Genomic DNA, 21,344 nt, shown 5'->3' with positions numbered 1-21,344 from the left:
GAAGATGAAGCCAACTATTCTCTTCTACTTCCAGGCCCAAAGAGAAGGTAAGTGGAAGTTGGCCTCATGCAAGGTGCTCTACCAAGGACAGCTATCCTATACATATGTTCAGCTTTCTGGCTGCAGGGCCATCTTCCCATCTTCCAGTCACCCTCAGATGGGCCTCCAGGAAGGCTATCCCCTCCCTGTGTCCTGTTTCTGAAAGCCCTAGGGAAGAGAAGGTACCACTGGGCCCACTGCACCCTTCTTACTACTGGGCTCCTGCATTTTTCAAAGATCAGCACTGGAGGGGGCCCCCACCCCGATCTGATCAGTCTCTCATGGATGACAAAACTGGCAGAGGGCAACAGGCTAAGTCAAAGTGACTAGTTCTCCAGAGGCCTGATGGGCAAAGCCACCAAAGACAGTTAAGACCAGAGATGTGGCACTGGCTTCATACAGGATGTGCCACGGTGGGCACGAGGCCAGAGCAAGATGGGAGCCCTCGTGCTGGGCTGATCATGGTGGTGTAAGACTTCCCACCTTACACCCTCCACCCTCGCTCCAAATTCACAAGCAGATAAACTGAGGTACAGGGCTCGAAGAGGGACTAGGCATCATCAACCTGTCTGTGACTCAAGGGGACCTTCAGAGTGAGAAACACAAAGCTCCCCAGGGCCACCCCCACCCCCAGCTGGTGCAGCCCATTTGTCACTGGGGACTCACAGACCCTGGGAAGCTGGCAGAGGCTAGAGCCACTGATGCTTGAATTAGTACAAATCCACTGCCTCGTCTACTCATCTACGTGTGTCTTGGGACCCTGCCCAAATACTGCTTCTTAATGAGGTTATTAATTATGGGGCTGTCCCTTCCTTTTCTTTGCTGAAAAAGAACTTTTCCTTCTAATTGGTTGCCTGGCTGGGAGGCAGCAAACTTGTACCCTGACCCTACCCCCACCCTTTCCCAGACTAGTCTTTCGGCTTTAATTAGGGCACTGGGTCCACCCAATATTTACTCATAACAGCCTGCTGGGGGCTGGGGGAGGGGCAAAGGAACAAGTGTTGGAGTCAGGGAGTCTCCTCACTCAGGGTCAGGAGAGTCCAGGTGGCCCACTTGGCCCAGACAGACATGGAGGAGAGCCAGGTCACAAAGCAAATAACCACACCTTCTCTCATCACCAATAGTGAAGAAGCTGGTCCACGAGCAGGAAGAAGCATGAAAGTGGGGTAAGGTTTTAGTTAGGGATGGGGGACTGAGAAAGATTTCCCAGTGTCTGTTAGGGATGGTGTTGAAGGTCTAGTTAGGGATGGTGTTGAAAGTTTAGTTAGGGATGGTGTTGAAGGTCTAGTTAGGGATGGCATTGAAGGTTTAGTTAGGGATGGCATTGAAGGTCTAGTTAGTGATGGTGTTGAAGGTTTAGTTAGGGATGGTGTTGAAGGTTTAGTTAGGGATGGTGTTGAAGGTCTAGTTAGGGATGGTGTTGAAGGTTTAGTTAGGGATGGTGTTGAAGGTCTAGTTAGGGTTGGTGTTGAAGGTTTAGTTAGGGGGGCTGGAGAGATGGCTCAGAGGTTAAGAGCACTGACTGTTCTTCCAGAGGTCCTGAGTTCAATTCCCAGCAACCACATGGTGGCTCACAACCATCTGTAATGGAATCCAATGCCCTCTTCTGGTGTGTCTGAAGACAGCTACAGTGTATTCACATACAATAAATAAATAAATCTTTTAAAAAAAAAAGGTCTAGTTAGGGATGGTGTTGAAGGTCTAGTTAGGTATGGTGTTGAAGGTCTAGTTAGGGATGGTGTTGAAGGTCTAGTTAGGGATGGTGTTGAAGGTTTAGTTAGGGATGGTGTTGAAGGTTTAGTTAGGGATGGTGTTGAAGGTCTAGTTAGGGATGGTGTTGAAGGTTTAGTTAGGGATGGTGTTGAAGGTTTAGTTAGGGATGGTGTTGAAGGTTTAGTTAGGGATGGTGTTGAAGGTTTAATTACAGATGGTGTTGAAGGTCTAGTTAGGGTTGGTGTTGAAGGTTTAGTTAGGGATGGTGTTGAAGGTTTAGTTAGGGGGGGCTGGAGAGATGGCTCAGAGGTTAAGAGCACTGACTGCTCTTCCAGAGGTCCTGAGTTCAATTCCCAGCAACCACATGGTGGCTCACAACCATCTGTAATGGAATCCGATGCCCTCTTCTGGTGTGTCTGAAGACAGCTACAGTGTATTCACATACAATAAATAAATAAATCTTTAAAAAAAAAAGGTCTAGTTAGGGATAGTGTTGAAGGTCTAGTTAGGGATGGTGTTGAAGGTCTAGTTAGGGATGGTGTTGAAGGTCTAGTTAGGGATGGTGTTGAAGGTCTAGTTAGGGATGGTGTTGAAGGTTTAGTTAGGGATGGTGTTGAAGGTTTAGTTAGGGATGGTGTTGAAGGTTTAATTACAGATGGTGTTGAAGGTCTAGTTAGGGATGGTGTTGAAGGTCCATCTGAGTCTCACTTCTACGTCCCCAGGTGTAGGTATGATCCCCTCTTTCAGGTCTCGATGGGGTTTTCTAGTAACACTGAGAGAGCCCTAATGTGGATTGCTCTAGCATCCAGGGAAGCAAATTCTACACAGTAGGGAGATGAGCTGGAGAGAGCAGATGGCACAGGGGAGAAGGAAGGTTTGCAGTGGGGAAGAAAACAGGGTGCAGGAGAGTGAGGAAGCACTGGTTAGGGGCCCTGACCCTGACAGAGGGCAGGCCAAGGGGATAGCCTGCTGGGTAGAGAACCAGGGGCCATCTTTCTTCCAACATCCTCCATATACCAGGCCATTCTCTATGAACCCACGCACATCTCAGTTTTCTGGTCAAACAGGGGTACTCCAAGGTCCCCCAGACCATGAGGATTCATGTCTCAAGAGGTGCGATGCAGTTCTTTCTGCCAGGGGTCTCCCAGGGACTGTGCTGCGTTATCTTAACCTCCACAGCCAGATCCTTGTCCCCAATCCTCGGAGGGGGACAAGACACCAGTCTTCAATGTCCAGCTGCTGGTGTGATATGGACACTTGGGCGTCGAGCGGGTCTCTGAATGTGTATGAAGCTGAGACCTTGACCTTGCCTCTGGGGCCACTCCATATCCCTCAACTTCTTACTGCTGATGGTCACCCCCTCTGTTTAGGCCAAAATTTTGGAGTGACTGGGAACCTATTTTTCCCTCACACCCACATCTAACCTATTGTGCAAGTCCTACCAGTTCTCCCTTCACATTGCGCCCTTCCCATCCCCATTAACCACCTCTGCCTCTACCCTCAGTCTCCACCTCCAGTCTGGCCTGGGTGACCATCATCTCCCCTGGGACTGGACGCAGCTAGCTTACTGGTTGCCAGCTTTTGCCTTGGCATCTCATCTCCCCAGTTTCTTGATCACACATAGCCGATTCCCTTTGGAATGGTGTTCCTCCCTTCTTACGGACACAGCCTGGAGCTCACAGTATGTCTAGAACATACTGTTCCCCCGCCTAGAAGAGTCTCATCGGTAGCATACAGTTCTCTTCCCGTCTTCAGACCTCCACATACCCACCACCAGCTCAGCAAAACCCACCTTAATTCCATCTTTAAAAAAAAAACGCAATCTCTCCCCTAGCAGCAACTGGTCTCCATTCCTCCTGGAAGGTCAGTGCTTTTAACTAGCCATTTTCTCCCCTGCAAATGCTTCTGCCTTGGGCTGTGAGCCCTGAGGGTAGACACTCCAGATCTCTGGGCTAGAGAAACAGGTCCTTCACTAAGCAAACACACTTCCCCTGAGACCAGCTGACCTCCCGGCTGACCTGCTCCAGCCTGTGAGAGGCCAGCTCTACGCGCTCACGAATGAAGGCTGCCTCAGAACTAACCCAGGAGGCCCTCCCTTCCCCTGGCTCCTCTCTGTATGAATTATTAAGACTCATTTATGATAGGCCTGCCCAGGCCTGTGGCTTCCCTGCATAATTCATGGCTCTCTCAGAAGGGTGGTGCGCTGGCACGGACACTTCGTCCAGGAAGCAAGAAGAAAAGTGCAGAGGAGTAACCCAGACGGGGCTGTCCTCCATCCTGTGACCCCCGCCCCCAGAGAAGGCCATTCAGGGTCTTCACCGACCCTGTGGCCCGAGGTGCTCTCATGTCCACTTGGTTCTGGTGCCCTAAGTCAAAATATGTTGACTTTGTGCAAGCATACATTCTTTCCTGCTGTGCCTCAGTTTCCCATCTGTAGACCGATAAGTTTGGGCCATACAAGTGGTTTTCAACAGCCCTGGCAGTGGGGCCTTTTGTTTTCCAGATAAATTCTATGTGGAATCCCAGAGTCTTACTTAGAGGTGTACACATTTTAGTTTCCCTGCACTATGTTGAGAAGTCCTGATGTGTGTGTGATTTATAGCTCATTGCGTAAGGGTAGGGTCTGGAATCCTTTCCTGAGGTCCCGGGAAAAGCCAGCCACTTCCCTGGCCGCAGTGACTGCCAGCACTCAGGTGTCATTATCTGTGACGGTCCCAGTCCTGAGCTGGACACAACAGTGAGCAGGAACAATTTAGGGAGTAACTGAGGCCTTGGGACAGAGGGGAGGGCTCCAGCCATGGTACTGGGGATAGGCTATTATGTCACAGGCTTCCTAGGCCTGCAGCTACCTGCACCAGGCACTGAAACCTCTTCTGCTGGTACGTTCTTGCAGTCAAGCCCCACCCAGACCCATTTCACAAACTGGTAAGCTGAGGTCCCTCAAATTGGCTCCTAGGAGGTTGCCACATGACCACATGACCACCACCCTGTGTGCCTAACTAGGCAGGTGCCGGGATGGAGTAGCCTAGCTAGTCTCTGGAGGTACAGAACAGGTCTGAGACACCTGTAGAGGTCACCAAATAAGCCAGGGACAGCACGTGTGTGACACCTTCCCATCCCTGCCCCACTCAGGAGCTCAAGCCTCCCTAGGGGTGTCAGGACAGACCCCATTCACATTTCACCAGCCACTCTGGTCAGATTCTGTGATTCACCGTCCCCATCTCCCCTCCCCGCATTCCTCCCCTCCCCCAGTGTGAGTCAATTCCTCACTGAGCTACAAATAGCCGTCCTGTTTGTCCTCGGTGTGGTTTCATGCCTCAAGGAGGACAGAGACCCCCATCAAGATCCATTATTTCCCCCTCAGTTCCTAGGCCCCCTGAAGGTCTTCAAGTACAGAGGGGAACACAGGCCAAGGCTTCAGAGGCCAAGCTATTAAGGACAGCTCTGTTCCCTAGCTTCGTGCCTCCTCTATCAGGCCCAGTCACCTCTGGCAGAAAGCCCTCCTGGATTGTCCTGGCACGCACCGGCACACCTCCACCCTACAAATCCACAGTCCTTATCATGTTTTACCCACCTCACCTTAGATTGAGGCTGCAGTCTGGGTCCATAACCGTCCTTCTTTAGAGCTTAGTTTAGAGCTTAGCAAAGAAGTCTTGTGGAAACGTCTGGGGACGACAGATGTCTTCCCAAACTGGTGCCAGGTCTGACCCCCTCCTCGCTGCAGCAGGAGAGAGGCTTCACCCTCAGCAGACACCCACCCAGGAAACAGGGGTGTAAAGCACCCACTGTGTGCTAGCTATTCTCTGTGATTGCTACCAAGATAAACAGGCAGGTGCAAACCAACTCAAACCCACTCCACAGACACTTCACAGACTCTGACGCCTGGAGAGGTGGGCCAACTCACCCAAGAACGTCCACCCAGTTGGCACAACCAGATTTGAACCTGGTAAAGTCTGACCTCAGAGTCCTGGCCTTGCCCTGAGACTACAGACTCTCTACCTTCAAGGTGGATTTCAATAACCAAAATTAGGGAAGAGGGGTGGTCATTTAAAGGCTGTCTTTCCTTGATTACCTTTCCCACCCCTGCAGCAGAGACCTTTGCTCCTCAGGCTAAGCCAAAGCACAATGAAGAAGCCGTCCTCGTATCCCAGTGGACGTATGGGGCTATAGAGTGTTGTCTCTGCAGGGTAGAGCTTGCCCCACAGAGCCTCCAGATCCACAGTAGGAGCCCAATGCAGGGAAGAGCCAAAGACTCACTTCCTCTGGATTTGCTTCCTCTTAGACTGACTTCTCCAAGTGAGCCAAGCCACCAGCGGCATGAGTGCGCACCTGCCTTGCTTTGTACCCCTGGCCAGTTGGCGACTTGGAAGCTCAGTGTGGGTTTCCCTCTGAGACCTGCATCGATGACGCACACCCACAGAGGAAGGGGCTTCGCATGAGTTCCTCCTCCTCCGGCATCCCTAGAGTGACCAGGCAGAGAGGAGATCGCTTTGCTTGGTGAACCCATACTGTCCCTCAGGGTTGACTCAAGGACAGGCAATCGGGTGAACCAGCAGGACTCAAAACTGGCAAAATGCTTCACAGGTATCTCCAGCCTTCTGCAAAGCCCTAGCTCGCCGTTTCACGCCGCACTCGCCATTAATCCGTGCGTCGGGATGGTTAGTGAGCACCTGCTATGGGCGTAAGGGCTGGACTCTGTGGTCAGCAATGCAGGCCTGCCCTTGGGAGCTTGGGATTCAAGCAAGGCGGGAAGACTTCTGACCATGATGGGGCGGGGCCTTTGAAGAGGAGCCCCGAAAGCCCTGGGGGACGAGGTGATTACTTAACAGTCTGACCTTAGCCTGGGTCAGGTTGGGATAGTTCCACTGAGCTGGAGGGCGATGCATAATAGGGCATGGCTTCGCAGAGCTAGGAGTGAGCTCTGTCCAGTGATGCTCATTGGTACCCACCTGCCATTCCTGGCACCAAAGCAGGCTGCTCCCACACAGAAGCCTAAGAAGTCCAACCCTCAAGGACATGCTGGCTGAGAAGGGTTGCAGGCTCCCAACAATGCGGTCTTAGGAAAATAGACACGAGCGGAGGGTAGTAAACTCAGGAGTCATGGAGCAGGACCCTACTCAATTCCTGGTACCCAACGGAGACAGGTCATAGCTGAGCCAGGACCAGGAGGACCAGGAGGAAAGAACAGGCTGGCAGGTAAGGACACCATGTCTCAGGGGTGGACGCCGTTTCTTCTCTCAATCACTCCACAGGACACGTATCTGTGCTCATCACACCCGGGCCCCACTGGTGACCCCGTTGGCCCATGCATTTCAATATTGCAGCGTATACTCTATTATTAGTAACCTTATTCCTGAGGCAGGGGCGTAGGTACTAAGGCTCAGTACTGGTAGCAGAGGCTGGGTTCAAACTTCATACGTACTTGAGGATGACCTTGAAATTCAGAGCCTCCTGTCTCCAGAGCGCGGGGTTACAAGCCTGTGCCTCTAAGCCCAGTTCGCATAGTGCTGGGACTTGAACTCGGGACCTTGTGCATACTAGGCAAGTGCTCTACAAACTGAGCTACATTCCAAGCCTAAGGCTAGAGTATTATTATCCTCCTCACTCTTAGCCCTGCTGCCTCTCTTACTGACAGAAGGGTCCACAAGGCTCTTAGCATTTTCTGCTATTTTTTTTCCTACTTTCTGGTTCTCTATGCGAATCCCCTCTGTAGACTTCTAGGGATCCAGAGGTATATCAAGAAGGGGCTTCATGGACCACCCAGAGGCTCCACTTCCTACAGCACCTCCAGGGTGGTGGCCAGGCAGAGAGGAGCTACTTGTCATTAAAACCTCAGCTGTTGAGAACAAGGTTAAATGACTGGACCAAAAAAAAAAAAAATCCAGTCCCCTTTAAAGATGACATAACTACGGCACCGAATGATTGGAACGCCATAACTTAAGAGGCTGACTTTGTGATTCCTTAGCTCCTTTCCACCCCAGCCCTTGCCGCTGCTTCAGATCTTCTAGCCCATAGTAGGTATACACACCAAAGAAAACAAAAATCAAAGCTACAGGTCCCTCCAGATGGGCACGTGGAATCTCCACCCTTCTTCATTTTAGAGTAATGGCCTCATCCGTACGCCACCAGTCTGGAAATCACCTGTGAAATATATTTCTCCCGGCACTAGCTCAGGAACCATGTAAATCACTCGATTTAATGGCCTCTGGGATTGTTCCCTGCCACCCACTTCCCAGAAGCTCTGAGCTAAGAAACCGGGACTGTGGGGCAGCAGGCTGCCTGGCCCCAGTCATATGGCCTGGCTTCTAGGAACAGCTCAAAGGGGCAGCAGTATCTAAGAGCAGGGGAAGGGAAACGGATCGGCCTGTCAGGGGCTTCAGCACCTGGGGCTGGAGCCATGCACAAGGTGCACATCTCTCAGATTCTACTCTTGCTTTCTGCCTGCCCCTACAACAAATCTTCAGGGGAAGGAAGGTCTGTGTGACTTTCCAGAGCCTCTGTGACCTCAGCTGAGGAGGGTCCAGGGCCATTGGAACGGCCAGGGACAATAGGTAACATGGACTATGGTGTCTCCACATTCCCTGGATATTCCATGATGCGCTGGCCAATCAGGGGTACTCCTTGTTCAGTTACACTTATATGTCTTCTTCACTGTCCATCTTCCCCACAGACTGTGAGCAGGGACCCTCCAGAGAGCAGGGACCCATTTAGCTCAACACACAGCGAAGGGCTTAAGTTAGGAGGTGGATGTAGAAAGAAAGGTGGAAGTGTTCATCAGGGCAGATGGGACTTGGGCAAGCATCTCTGCAGAGGATCAGAATGGAGGTAGTGGGTTGGTCTTCTCAGGAGGCCAGGACACCCCCACCTCCAGGAAATGTGGAGAGATTTGGGAACAGCATGTCCTCTTACCATGGACAGGGAGACTCTTCGGGGACAGTTCACCACCCGCTTCACCCTTGTCAAGCAGAAAGGTCATTTACTTGCCTATTTTTTCCTCTAGGCTAACCTTGGCTAACCCGAAGGGCTCTAGAGAAATACTAGTTCTGGTTTGGGAAGGTAGCTCAGTGGGCAGGGCATTTGCCTGGCATGCATGAGGCCCTGTGCTTTGTCCCTGGCACCACAGAAGCCTGGGGTCCTGGTGCATGCTGTAATTCCATTGGAGGTAGAAGTTCAAGGTCCTTCTTAGCTACACAGTGAATCTGAAGCCTGTGGCCAGCCTGGGCTACCTTGTCTCCAAATGAACAAAGAAGGAACCTGCTAATCCCCACCCCCACATTAAATGCTATATTCCCCTTTCACCTCTGAGCAACCACTGCAACAATATCACTGAAAGACAGGGGTGTGGGGCACAAATTGTACAACCAGCAGCCAAATCAAGCCCCTGGGAGGCTCCACCCCAAACCACAGAGAAACCTGCTCCAGTTTCTACAGACGTGACTGGTTTGCCCTGGGGCCACCCATGCGGATCATGAGCTACTTGCTTTGCAAACATTTACTGAGCACTTGAGAGGCAGGATGCGGGAGCTGAAGGCAGTGGCCCTGGGCACACAACCTTGATGGTCACATATGGGACGCAACAGATCCTGAAGTGTTCTAGACTGTCGTGACCCTCACACGGAGCTGTGGGGAGGTTTTGGAGGACAACGATTCCTTGCCAGGGACTAAGAAACAAGCAGACATTAGCTGCACCACAGGTGAGCTTGCTTGGGGCTGGCTGGACCCTCTGAAGTCCTTCTCAACTGCCCCCATCTTCATAGTAGGTGGAAAGCCGTGTCTGGTACCACAGTGGGCAGAGACTCCCGTGTTACCCTGGACAGTATCTGTGTCTTTCAGACTCCTGGACTGTAGGCACCGTAAACATCAGCTTACAGGGCAGGATACAGACGACAGACACGCAGATGAGGAGTGTCTTCAGCTGCTGCAGGATTATTGCTTTGGAAGGGCCTGGAAATGGTGAGATCCCTGAGGCCCCTGAAGCCCCCGAGGCTTGGCAGGAGGCACAGACTGCTGCAGTCAGCTGGGCAAGGCTGAGGCTAAAGTGGTCCAGGAGAAAGGGGGAAGAGGGGATTCCTGAGATGCTCTTACACAAGCCCTTGGGCTTTCTGGGCCTGACCAGGGTTTGGTTTAAGTAAGTGGGTGTGTTGCCTCACACCCTCAGGTCTCCCTGCCCGCCAGATGCTGGGTGCAGCCTGGAGCAGAGGGACTAGAGTGGGTATTTGGGAATGAGCCCTCACAGCGCCTCCCTCTACTCCACATGCACACAGTGCCATGACTTCCAGAGGTGTCGGAAATAGGTGTGGCTATGGGGTTGGGGATTTAGCTCAGCGGTAGAGCGCTCGCCTAGCAAGCACAAGGCCCTGGGTTCAGTCCCCAGCTCCGAAAAAAAGAAAAGAAAAAAAAAAAAGAAATAGGTGTGGCTCACAGGACAGAAGGACTCACGGCTTTGCCAAACAGAGGTCAGGTCCTTCCCTTTCCGGACCCAAGCAGCTCTGGAGGGCCATACCCTCATGTGACAGGTGGGGAAGCAATAACCCAGGAGCACCAAACCCAGGAGTTAGAAAGAAGCCACGGACGAGTGCAATGAAGACCCGGGAAAACGGACATCAGCTCACGGGAGCACAGCTTATCAGAGCATGTGTGATTCATCGGGAGAGCCAATCAGTGATGCCCCAGGTATTTCCTAATGCCCAGGCACTAATACAGTCCCACTATAGGCACAGGTACAGCCTCTCCTGCAGCCACCCTCCCTCTAAAATGAGGAAGAAGTCTCACAGACAGTGAAGTCTGGGTGTTCCCTGTGGTCATGGCCGTGGGGTATGTATGGCAGCTCATTTAAGCAGGCCTGCCGCTTGGCTCTACATCATCAGGATACGCCCCTCTGCTGGTGGCTCTATAATATCCAACAGCTTCCTGCTGCCTAGAATGGACTGTCCTTGCCTCCACGGAGAAACAGAAATGGCCTGAATGACCTCCTCCAGGCCATGACTGACCAACGTCAACTGGTACAACATAGCATCTTGGTGGGTTGAAGTCTAGGCTCTCCTCAACCGCTGGAAGGTTCAAGCATCGTCCCTTCATAGGGCTCTGTTTCTCCATTTATACCTCACAGGAGTTAAAGTAGACAAGCCGGCACAACAAATACCACTGACCCACGGTTACACCGCAGGTGAAGGCAGGGATGTCCTACTGGGTCCGTCAATCTCTGAGATGCCTTCATCTCCAGAGCTGCTGCAGGCCCAGAGAGAGAGAGAGCCAGAGGCCCCCATGACAAATCTTCCCAGGCCTTCATCAGAGAGGGTCAGCCCTTGCAGACAGCCATAAGTGATGACGTAACCCAAAGGTCCTGTGGCCAGCGGGTGCCTGGAGTGCTTGGGTCCTGAGTGCAGAGTGGGAACCCTGACCCGCCACTTGCTATCTGTGAGACAATAGCATCACTTAGGCTTGCCGAGAATGCCATCCTCTTGTGTGCGTGTGAACTGGCTTCATTGGACAGCATGTATGGAACACACTACCAGGGCCCCGGCTCTCAGAAACTGATGATGTGGATAAAATAACTACTTCCTCGCTTTCTTGACTACGTCTCCTTTCCTCTTGTCTTTTCTCCACCTCTTCTGCTTTCTTAGCACCTCCCTGCACCTCTTGCCTAACTCCATAGCAGCCACGGTCTTCCTATCTTCCATCAAGCCAGCCTCCTTGCTGACAGAACCCAAGTCTGCCTGCAGAATCTCCTCCTCCAGCCCCAAGGTGACCCCATCCTCAGCTCAAGGGTAAATCCTGATTAGCCTGAACCAATCACAGCGTGCCTTCTCCGTTGCCAGTGATTGGTTTAGAGTGGGCATGTGACCCAGTGCTAGCCAATGAGGTGTAAGGGAAAGTAGGCTGGGGGGCTTCTAGGCAAGGCTTCCTCTCTTAAGAGAAACTCGAAATGTCTCCTGTTCTATACATAAAGTCTGGTTCTGATATGATGCCTGGAGCTGTGGCAGCCATCTTGTAGCCATTAGGGAAGTTGACCAAAGATAGCCAGCCGTCGCCAAAGTAAAGCCAGCCAAGCAGAGCACAAGGGGAGGACTCGGTTCTCATTGACAGCCCATATTTAGCAACTTTGTCAGAGGAGGAAAGGCCTCACCACAGGAGAAAACCTCATCTAGGGGTTGCCAAGGTGAACAGAGATGTAGTTTTGTTTCCTCATCCCCATCACCAAATACATACGTTCCTCGGATTCACTGTCCAAGGTGGCGACAGTCAGTACAATCCCTTCCTCTTCCACGGATCTCATAAAGAGACCTACTACTGGCACACTACTAGTGCGGGATTATAGGAGAGACACACAAGGTGTGGGGAGCAGAAGCACGGACATTCAGAAGACCAACTGTCATGGTTACAGAAACCCCCCGTAAGTCGAGATGTCTGGATGAAGGCCAGGAATCGGAGAGGTCAGAAAGCCTACTAGGACCGGCAAGTGGCTCTACCTAGCTGGAGAACAGACATTCCCAGGGTTAGTGGCAGCCTAGGCAAGGATCTGAAGTCCAGAATTGGACTTCTGGAGTGTAGGTCACTACTAATCCTCATGAGGGGGCGCTGCAGCGTGGGGAGGAGGGGCCCCAGGAAAGAAGGGAGCCCGCCCGGCCCCTGCTCACAGAGAAGACAGGGAAGGGACCTCTGTGAATGCTCTGCCAGCTCCTTCACAGTTTTAATAACTGAAGTTGGGGGCGGGGCCAGAGTGGGGTGCCTGGTTGTTTGTTTGTTGGAGCTGATGGCGGCACTGAGCCTGACCTTTAAGGCTTCAAATGCAGCATTTCAGGCAGCGCCAGCGGGAGAACGCAGCTGCGGAAGGAAGTTATCAAGACTGAAATGCCACGTCAGGCTGGAAACTCGAGGCAGAGCAGGGGCCTCTACCTGTCTGCGGCACACGCCTGTCCCTCAGTGCCCACCCTCCCGCCTAGTGGCAAAGATGTCCTTCCCAAGGAGACCCAGAAGGCTTAGGTGACCCTGAAACAGCACAGGGACATTGGCGTCAAGTCCTGCCTCCCCCCACCCCCCAAGCTGAATTAGGAATTGGAGCATCACACCACTAAGGCCCTCTACTGAAGTGCGCCCAAGGAGACCTGCTTGGTTCCAACTGCTCCCAGGCCACAGATACGGCTATTTAAGACAAATGATTGCATGTCCCAGGACGCAGATGGCTATGTGAGGGATCATCCTTTAAGCTCTACGCACTGAGCCTGAGTGCCTGAAGGCTCACTTCCCTCTCCTTGGGCCTCAGTTTCCCTGCATATGAGACCGGGGCATCTGGCTCTCCTGCAGCTTTGGTGGCTGTGACCCTCCTAAGCCCAGGACTCATGCAAGGCCTATAGTGCCCAGCTGACGTCAGCCAGGTTCCTTGCCCCTTTAGAAACACCCCCTGCCCTACAGGCTCCTGGGCTAGTTGTAGGGACCTCTGCCCTCCCTTACAGAAACCCCTTCTCAAATTGTATAGAACCTTGGGCCATCCCACCTTCCAACATACTGACCTTGAGAACACTAATGAAGTTAAACTTACTGGTCCTTTCAGACACAAGGACCATTGGGTCAGAATCTGGATCCCCCCCAAAGGCCAGTGTCCTAATGTAGGGTACCAGGACAGCCAATTTCACAAAGATTCAGCACATAAAAAAAAAAATCCATCCTTGGATCTCATTGAGCACTACTCTGCATTGAGCACACAGGGTTGACAGGTTCAAGTTTAGATTCTGAATGGTGACTGCTGACTGCCTGGGCATCTTGCATCAGGCAGGCATCTTAACCCTGCTACAGATGTCCCTTGCCTTTCAGTATGCCAGTGAGAAGTGTGCAGAGAGGGAAACCCACCAGCTTAGGGTCACACAGCAATAGGCCTTCCAAATTGCCAGAACCCTGCCCTTCTCCATGTGACCCCCCTACAGCCTTTCTCCACACCAGGGCTACTTGCAAAGACACTTCACTTCTCAAAGGCCACACACAGCACAGAGCTCCTTTGAGTTTCCAGTCCTCCAGTGAATCTGAACACCGTTCAGTTTGCAGAAATTTGAATTACAAGGACATAGCCTCTGCGTGTTTTCTTTGCAGACTGTCATCCTGCCAGTTGGTAGATGATCAAACTTTCTAACTCAGCCTTAACTCAGGCTGCTCCTGACATGAAAGTTTGCAAAACATGGGTCTTCACAAGCAGGAGGCTTTGTTTCTCACTGCCAACGTTCGCCCACCAAGTTCTGGCATTCACATCAAAGGCAGGTACAGAAGGTGGGCACTGCGAGCACATTCTGGCTGCAGAGATAAACTGTCATGTGCCTGCACTACGCACACATATAGAGGCGTGAGCACAGGCCACATCTGAGTTCATGTGTGCCTGTATGCATATACCTGCATGTGTGCATATATACAAGCAAGTATACATATATACAGGGGCATACAAACCTCACGCTAGCACAAATACACCTAAGCACACACCTACTCACAGGGCACACAAGTAGATGTGTAAGTAAGTATGATGCATGGATCCAATACATTTGCAAAGGCATCCACGAACACAGAGATGTAGACAACCCTACCTACAAGCCTACAAGCTTACATACGCACTCAGGCCAAGGTGGGCCCAGGTCCTTATCGGATCTAACTGAATGCTGGATGCCGTAGGTAAGGGGACAGGTACACTCAGGGCAGGCACAGCTGTGTTTGAGTACCCAAGGTCATAAACTACTGGACAGAGCACTCTCAGGGGCATTCCGAGAGGGCACTGCTCAGAAAGAACTAGCCACCTATCTGGAAAGGAGTAGCCTAGTAGAAACAAGGGGCCCAGGATCTAAGGAAATGGAAGGGAGGTGTATTGGGGTGGGACGTCTCCTTTCCTGTCCCCTTTGTCTGATGAGCATCACTTCTCAGGTTGGGAGAGATGGTTAATGACCAGCAGGAAAGATTTCCTCTCCTCCTCTTTCTCTGCTAAACAATTAGGCTAATCTGAGCCCAAAGTGGGTCAGTCAGAAGCAGAGAGACTTCAAGGAACCCAAGGCACCAGGCCCAGACAACTTCATGCACACACAAAGAACAGGCCAGCTTGGGGTGGGTCACACTTCATCCCTGCCAGAATGGAGTGTAGAGAGGAGACGGAAGAAAGATCCCCACACCTTGTCTTCTTAGAGTGCTGGAACATCAGAGTCATAAAGATCTGAGAGGAAAGAAAACTGAGGCCCAGGAGGGAAGGACCTTTGCCCAAGGTCACCGGGGAAGCTGTCTCCCTGAGTTTGCTGGGTTTGCTCTTGACAGCTGAAACCCAATCAAAGCAAGGAGTCCCACCCCCACACCTCCCACCCACCCACCCCCAGCTAAGCAAGGTCTCCTAGTAAGCCTCATTCCTACCAGGCTGTCACTAGTGCCAACAGTAGCCGGGGACAAAGAAAATCAGACCAGACCAGATAGCTAAGGGTGTCTGTGGGGTCATAGGGAACAGCAGAACCAGGATAGGGGGACAGGATCTGGGGTGGGGACAACCACACGAACTGATGAGTCTCACAGGGGCAGGACAGGACTTGTCTGTATAAGGTCAGGCTCAAGCTGTGTGCATCCAAAGGACAGAACTCCTGATTCTGTAAGGGAAGTCCCAGAAGCCTCCAGAAGCACTTGTGGGCCTTTCAGTCTCAGTGGTCACCTGTATTGACACCCTCCCCACCCCTGAGGTCCTTAGTGACATTAATGTGGTTCTTGAGGTTGCAAAGAATGAGAGGGGGAAAAAAAAGGAAGGTTAAAAAAAATTTTAAAAGAAAAAAAAAAAAAGTACAAACCACACACACACTTCCCTCGGGGGATCCGAATATTGATTCTGTAGCTTCTTGTTTAGATAGTGGGGACCAGGAAAAACAAACCTGTCATGAGGAGAATCTCCCCAGCAAGTTGCAGGCCTGCATCTGTGACGGGAAGGCCATCACTATTACCTTGGGGACCTTAGGCACCAGTGCCCCTCCTGGGGCTACAGCCCAAATCACCAGAAGACACAGATTAAGCATTCCCAGGCCATTTTGGAATGGGTCGAGGGCTGTAAGAAAGAACCTTTCCCAGAAAGAGACCCATCCTCATCCCATACACAATGTGACCCTGCAGGGCCCAGGCCTGCCTGCTTTGACCCCTAAAGCTGCAGGTAACCTCTTAATATCAGTGGGCCCTTAAGAACCTAGGGCCTTCCATCCCAACCCCACCTGTTGTATGCAGACAGCACACTCTCTCTAGCACCCAGAAGCCTGGAGTCTTCTGAAGTCTTGTGGGCCTGGCAAAATAGTGGAGAGGCACCAACTTCGTATATGCATTAAAAAGCAGGCCTTACCAGCCACCTGACCTTTCTTTATAGAATCATAATAGAATCTGGAAATGGAGTCAACACACACACACACACACACACACACACACACACACACACACACACACACACACGCTGCGGCTCAGCACCCTGCTTCGCAGGCTTTGCCACAATTAAAGTACTAGGACAAGGACAATTCTGGGGCCATGCCATGATGGCCAGCATGCACACAAGGAGGGTGGCATGTACAGTAGAGCTGATAGGGTAGCCTTGGCCAAAGATGGCCCCTCAGGCTTGCAGGAGAGCCAGAGGAGAAAGAGGGACAAAGCAGGAAAGGTCACAGAGGCACGCTGTGGTTGGGGATGGGGATGGGGAGGGGGTGAGGTTGGGGGAAGGGATAAGGGAGGGTTTAGGAGAGGGTTCACCCACTCCGCCACATCCTCACCTTTTCATTTTTCTCCTAAAACACTTGGGTCTTTAGCTACTCTCCCCACCTCCTGGGCTCCCATCCTGACGTTCCCTTGGGGTTGACAGAACCTCCTCCCTCAGTCCTTTCAGGAAATGTAGGCTTTTGTCAGGTCCTTCTCTCTTTGTGTCTCAGTACCCCAGTCTGGGGATCCTGAGGACAAGCTGGTAATACAGGTGAGCATGGGCTCAGTGAGGGGAGCCCCGAACCTCCTCCACCACCAGTCACCAATGATGGTCGGGCATGGGCCAAGGGCAATGTCTATTAGAGACAGGAAGGAAGTCAGAATCAGGCATGGGGGCACACAATTTTAATTCCAGTACTTGAAGGTCTACATAGTGAGACCTTGTCTCAATAAATTAATTAATAAATTAATTAATTTTTAAAAGTTAACCCAGGGGGGTACTCTGAATGACAGCCAGCTGAGGTTCCACAGCCTTGGCTTGTGAACAGTCACAGCCTTAGGGTCCAAGAGAGAGTTGTAGCTGCTCCCCGGAGGCTGCCCTTCCCCCACCGGCTCTCCCTGCTAGCCCTAAGATTGTATTATTTCAGTATGGAAAAATCAAGGCAAGGTCATCCCAAAAGAGAGGCCCAGCTCTAGAGGCCAAAATGGAGCATGGGAGGCTTATCCTTGACACCCAGCACGCCTCCAAACTGTGTCCTCCAAGAGGTTGACAGGGTCGCTGGATGCATTTGAGGCGCTGAGAACCGGAAGCATCTCCCTGCATTCAAGCAGAGTGGAGAAGGAGGCGCTTACTGCTGAAGGGCTCACTTGATCTACTTGTGATTCCCGGGTTACTCTGGAGTCAGTGTCTCCCCAGAGACGTGTGTGGTGAGGAATCTGGAAGAAGATTCCTCAGGCTGTGAAGATACCCGTTTTAAAGTGGGTCTCTTCCCTTTCCAGGAGGTTAGCCCCACATTTCCAACCAAGAGGAGTAGCCAGAGGGTACGGCGTGGAGGGCAGAATGGTCGAAGTTTTCCCCCAAATTCTCAACCCCAGGAGGGGTGCAGGCACCTGGCAGTGGTGCATTCTACTGACAGCAGCAGCAGGCCTGGAAGCTTCGACCCTCCCTGAGAAAGCTGAGGCAGGTTGTTGGGAAGATGGGGGGATCCAGACATGTAATATTGCCTCCCACCAACAGGGAGAGCCACAGAGAGGTGGAGATTTACTCCGAGGCCCAGACAGACGCGCGTCACCCACCATTAACCGTAGCTAGACTGACGCATGCCCTGTCACTGCGCTGTTCCTCATTTGCCCACCCAGAGGAGAAGCACTTATGTACTCTGACAGGCAGTCATTTGTTGGGGGTGCAAGCCTCTGGGGCCTCTCACTGCTCCCCAACCATGACAGAGGAAGGGAGGCACAAAACCTACCCCATCGCTAGAGCAGAGCTGGGTTAAGAGGTGCAGCCGGGCGGGTACTCTATTCCACACTTAACCATTACTCCACTAAGCAGGGGACAGAGAACCCAGGGATAGCTCATGACTGGGTGCAGGGACCCAATAAAAAGAACAAAAAAATGCAAGCAGGCCAAGTTAGGTACACAGTGGTGAGAGAAGGTAAGACGAGAGGGGGCAGGGAACCCCAAAGCTGGAGTGTGGGGCAACAAAGAGAGACAGAATACATCAGGGTCATTAGCAGCAAGAGCTGCCTCTCAGCCAGCAGCACTGGCTGGCCCGGCCACTGGGGTGGGCATAAATGGGAACAGAATAAAGCAGGTAAGACAGAGTGTGTGCTGTGCTAGGACTCCATTCTCCAAGGCACAAGAATATACACAGCCTGGCATGACACATATATCTGAAACCCCGATGCAGATGCAGGTAGGGTGAGAGAGGCCCCTCTTCCTAAAACCAAAGTCCCCGTCCCCCCTCCAGGGGCAGCTCCTCTGCCCTTTGCAATCTAACGACTTGGTTCATTTCGCCCGATGGCAGACAGCCACGCTGCCAGAGCGATCACAGGGATAACGGCCACCAGATCCTAAACCTGCATTTGATTAAAACTGAGCAGTTGGAAAAGCTGAGCCCCTTCCCACGGCGCCACACTCTGGAGGGTATTCTTCATCGCCGAGGGCCCTCCCCACGGAAGGCTTGTTACCCCAGACCGTGAGGCTGATAATCCCATCTCCCATCTTGAAAATCCACCTGTATCAGTGTCCCCCTAGCCTGGCAACTCTGACCCAAGGAAAGGTTAAGGGATGCCACCCACCCCTGAGTGGCCCATACAGCCCTGTGGCCCCAGCAGCAGCAGCAGCCTTTTACGCCAGTTTAACAAAAGCCCTAACTCAGAACCAGCGCAGTCATTGGGAGGGGTCTACAGAGTCCCCTTCCTCCCTCCAAGGACCAATATCTGCATCTGTGGGACCAGGGCAGCTGAAGGGCGCTGCCTGTCATGGCAAATCCTCCTGGATGTCACACATTCGTCACCTCTCCCAAGAGCCTCAACCTTCTCTCATCCCCTAATTACGGTTTGCAAGACATGTCCCAAACCCTCGAATTAACTCCAACTCCATCAACAAGAGGAGAGTGTCCAGCTGGAAATGTGCGGCTGCAGTCACACCCTCCTTAACATCTTCTGGCTGGGAACAGAGGGGGACAGGTGTACCCTGTGGACAGGGTCTTACAATGTCCTAAGGGAGACCCAGCAGCTGGGTGAAGCAGTGCACAGGCAGGGAAGGGGAGAGAGGTCAGAAAAGGCAGAAAGAGATGACTACTTCGAGGAGCTGGGAAGCTAAGAAAGAAAAAAAAATGGCTTGGCTTTGAAAATAAAAAAAAAAAAAAGAACAATAAAAACATGCTTTTGCTCTTTTTAAACACTGTAGTTTCGATCCAGCCTCACCACAGCAAATGAAAGACAATACCACAACCCACTAACCCTTAAACTTCCCCACACTCCCCCCATCCACTCGTGAAAAACCCAGACAGCTGACAGAGGACACGTCCGTGCGGCACCTGTAATTTGCCAACTGATCACCCTCCTGAACACGGGCTGTGTGAGGAGAGCGATGGTAAGGAAGAGGACAGAGAGGCAGACTCCGATCCCAGCATCATCTGAGTTTGTTTTTTCCTCATCTGAGAGAACCTACCAGCTGAAGTAGGCAGGCTCTGTGGCAGAACCGGGGTCTCCTACCCAAGGGCAGAACTGCTCTTATGACGCAGACTAGTCAGGCTCTTTTCTGGGGCCAGACCCTTCCCTCTCGTGCCCAAACCTAGGCCAGGACATTCGTGAAGGAGTCTGGGGACAGGTGTCTCCTCAAAGCCGAGGACAGAAAACAGAAGCACGATGGTTGCCATGCCCCAAAGGGTGTCTGGACACTGGCATATGGCTAAGGCATGGTGTTAAGAAACAGATGTTGTCCTAAAGGCCACATGCACAATACCCACTCCTTATCCAGACACATCTGCCCGACTTTGCCAGCTCTTGGGGAAGGTGAGGAGGCTCAGGCTGACCATAACCACTAGCAAAAGCTGGCAGAACCTGGAAATGCTATTACCCAGTTGCTAGCAGGAGCGACAGTGTCAGCATCAGGGGCAGGCAGGGGTCCTCCCCACCATTCACCTTCTGACCCAACCCCAGCACCTCCATCTCCTTATTGAGCTCTCCAGGGACGTCCCCTCAGGTGGGCGACCAAGAACAGGTGACATTGGCCAAAGCAAGAAGGTGCTGGTACCCTCTGCATCCAGCATCCCCCCCCACCCCCCGCGAAGGAAAAGGCCCAAGAAGACAGGTGTGGATGTAACCCCACGTCTGACTCTAAAGCGCCAGGTTTCCACCAGGGATAAAACGCAGGGCAGATGCGTGGCTCTAAGTCTACCGGGCAGGGGTCGCTGGCCATTCTCTCGACCTACCCCAGGTTCCTCTATCACCGGACAGTGGCAGGAGTATCAGCTAGCAGACTTGACCCCCGCCCCATCCCTAAGCTTGAAGATGTTTTGCTCTGTCCCGTTGCGGGGGGGTGGGGGCGGTCTATGGGAAGCAGGGGCACCGCAAGGAAGTTTCGCGACGCAGCCAGAAGCTCCGGGACCCTGGCTGCCAGCCCACGGGGGTTTGTAGCCTCCACCCTCACTTGCAGCATGCCATGGGACCCAGAGCCCCCCTCCTCGACACCCGGGGTGGAGGGGCAGACGCGGGCTGAGGGGCGCAAGGGAGCGCGGGGCTCCGCGGGGTCCCGCGGCCGGCCGAGGCCACTTACGTGTGCTGCTGGGGGAAGCTGTAGGCAGAGGCGCCGGGGGCGGTGAGCAGCGGTAAAAGCAGCAGAGGCGGCAGCAGTAGCAAGAGCGGGCGTGCGGGCCCGGACGCTGGGCCCCGGGGGTCAGGGCAGGGCCGGGGGCCGCGACCGGGCCAGGGGCGAGCGATCCGCACCGGGCCGGGCCAAGAAGCGCCGCAGGTCCGAGCCGGCACCGCCATGTTTCCATTCAAGATGCGGCGCCGCGGGGAGGGAGGGGGGACGGCGGCGGCGGCGGCGGGATGGAGGGGGGGGCGCGGGCGGCGGGCTGCGGGCGGCAAGCCGGCCTCTTCTCCACCTCCTTCTCCGCGCGGGGCCTCCGGGGGCTGCACTGGCCGCAGCGCCTCTGCGGGCTGCGCGCAACGATCTCCCCGCCGCGCTGGCTCCGAGCGCTTTGAGCGCCTGGCCCGGGACCTGCGCTCAAATAGCGGCCGCCGCCAACCTGCCGGCGCCGCCCTCCCCTGTCTCTCCCTCCCTCCCTCCCTCTCCTTGGCCGGCCCGCCTCCGCGCGCCCCCGCCGCGGCCACGCGCCCTCCTGTGCCCGCGCGCCCCTCGTCCCCGTTCACCCCCGAGCCTGCCCTACTGGCTCGCGCAACCGATC

General features: G+C 53.2%; 1 protein-coding gene across 7 annotated transcripts in view; it reads right to left on the bottom strand.

Moving 5' to 3' along the window:
• Cacna2d2 (calcium voltage-gated channel auxiliary subunit alpha2delta 2) overlaps nucleotides 1-20,965 on the bottom strand; it is a 130,901-nt gene extending 109,936 nt beyond the window's left edge. For 5 of the 7 annotated variants that reach the window (XM_032910528.1, XM_032910529.1, XM_032910531.1 and 2 more), the window contains exon 1: nucleotides 20,711-20,964. In XM_032910528.1, coding sequence (XP_032766419.1) covers nucleotides 20,711-20,925 — 215 coding nt within the window. In that variant the 5' untranslated portion in view covers nucleotides 20,926-20,964. Of the gene's footprint in view, nucleotides 1-20,710 lie in introns of all 7 variants that reach the window. The other 2 variants (XM_032910526.1, XM_032910527.1) reach the window with 1 other exon arrangement.
• Between the last annotated feature and the right edge of the window lie 379 nt (nucleotides 20,966-21,344).

The sequence above is a fragment of the Rattus rattus genome, chromosome 8 (assembly GCF_011064425.1).
Source record: "Rattus rattus isolate New Zealand chromosome 8, Rrattus_CSIRO_v1, whole genome shotgun sequence".
Lineage (NCBI taxonomy): Eukaryota > Metazoa > Chordata > Mammalia > Rodentia > Muridae > Rattus > Rattus rattus.
This window is presented reverse-complemented; position numbering and strand designations above follow the sequence as displayed.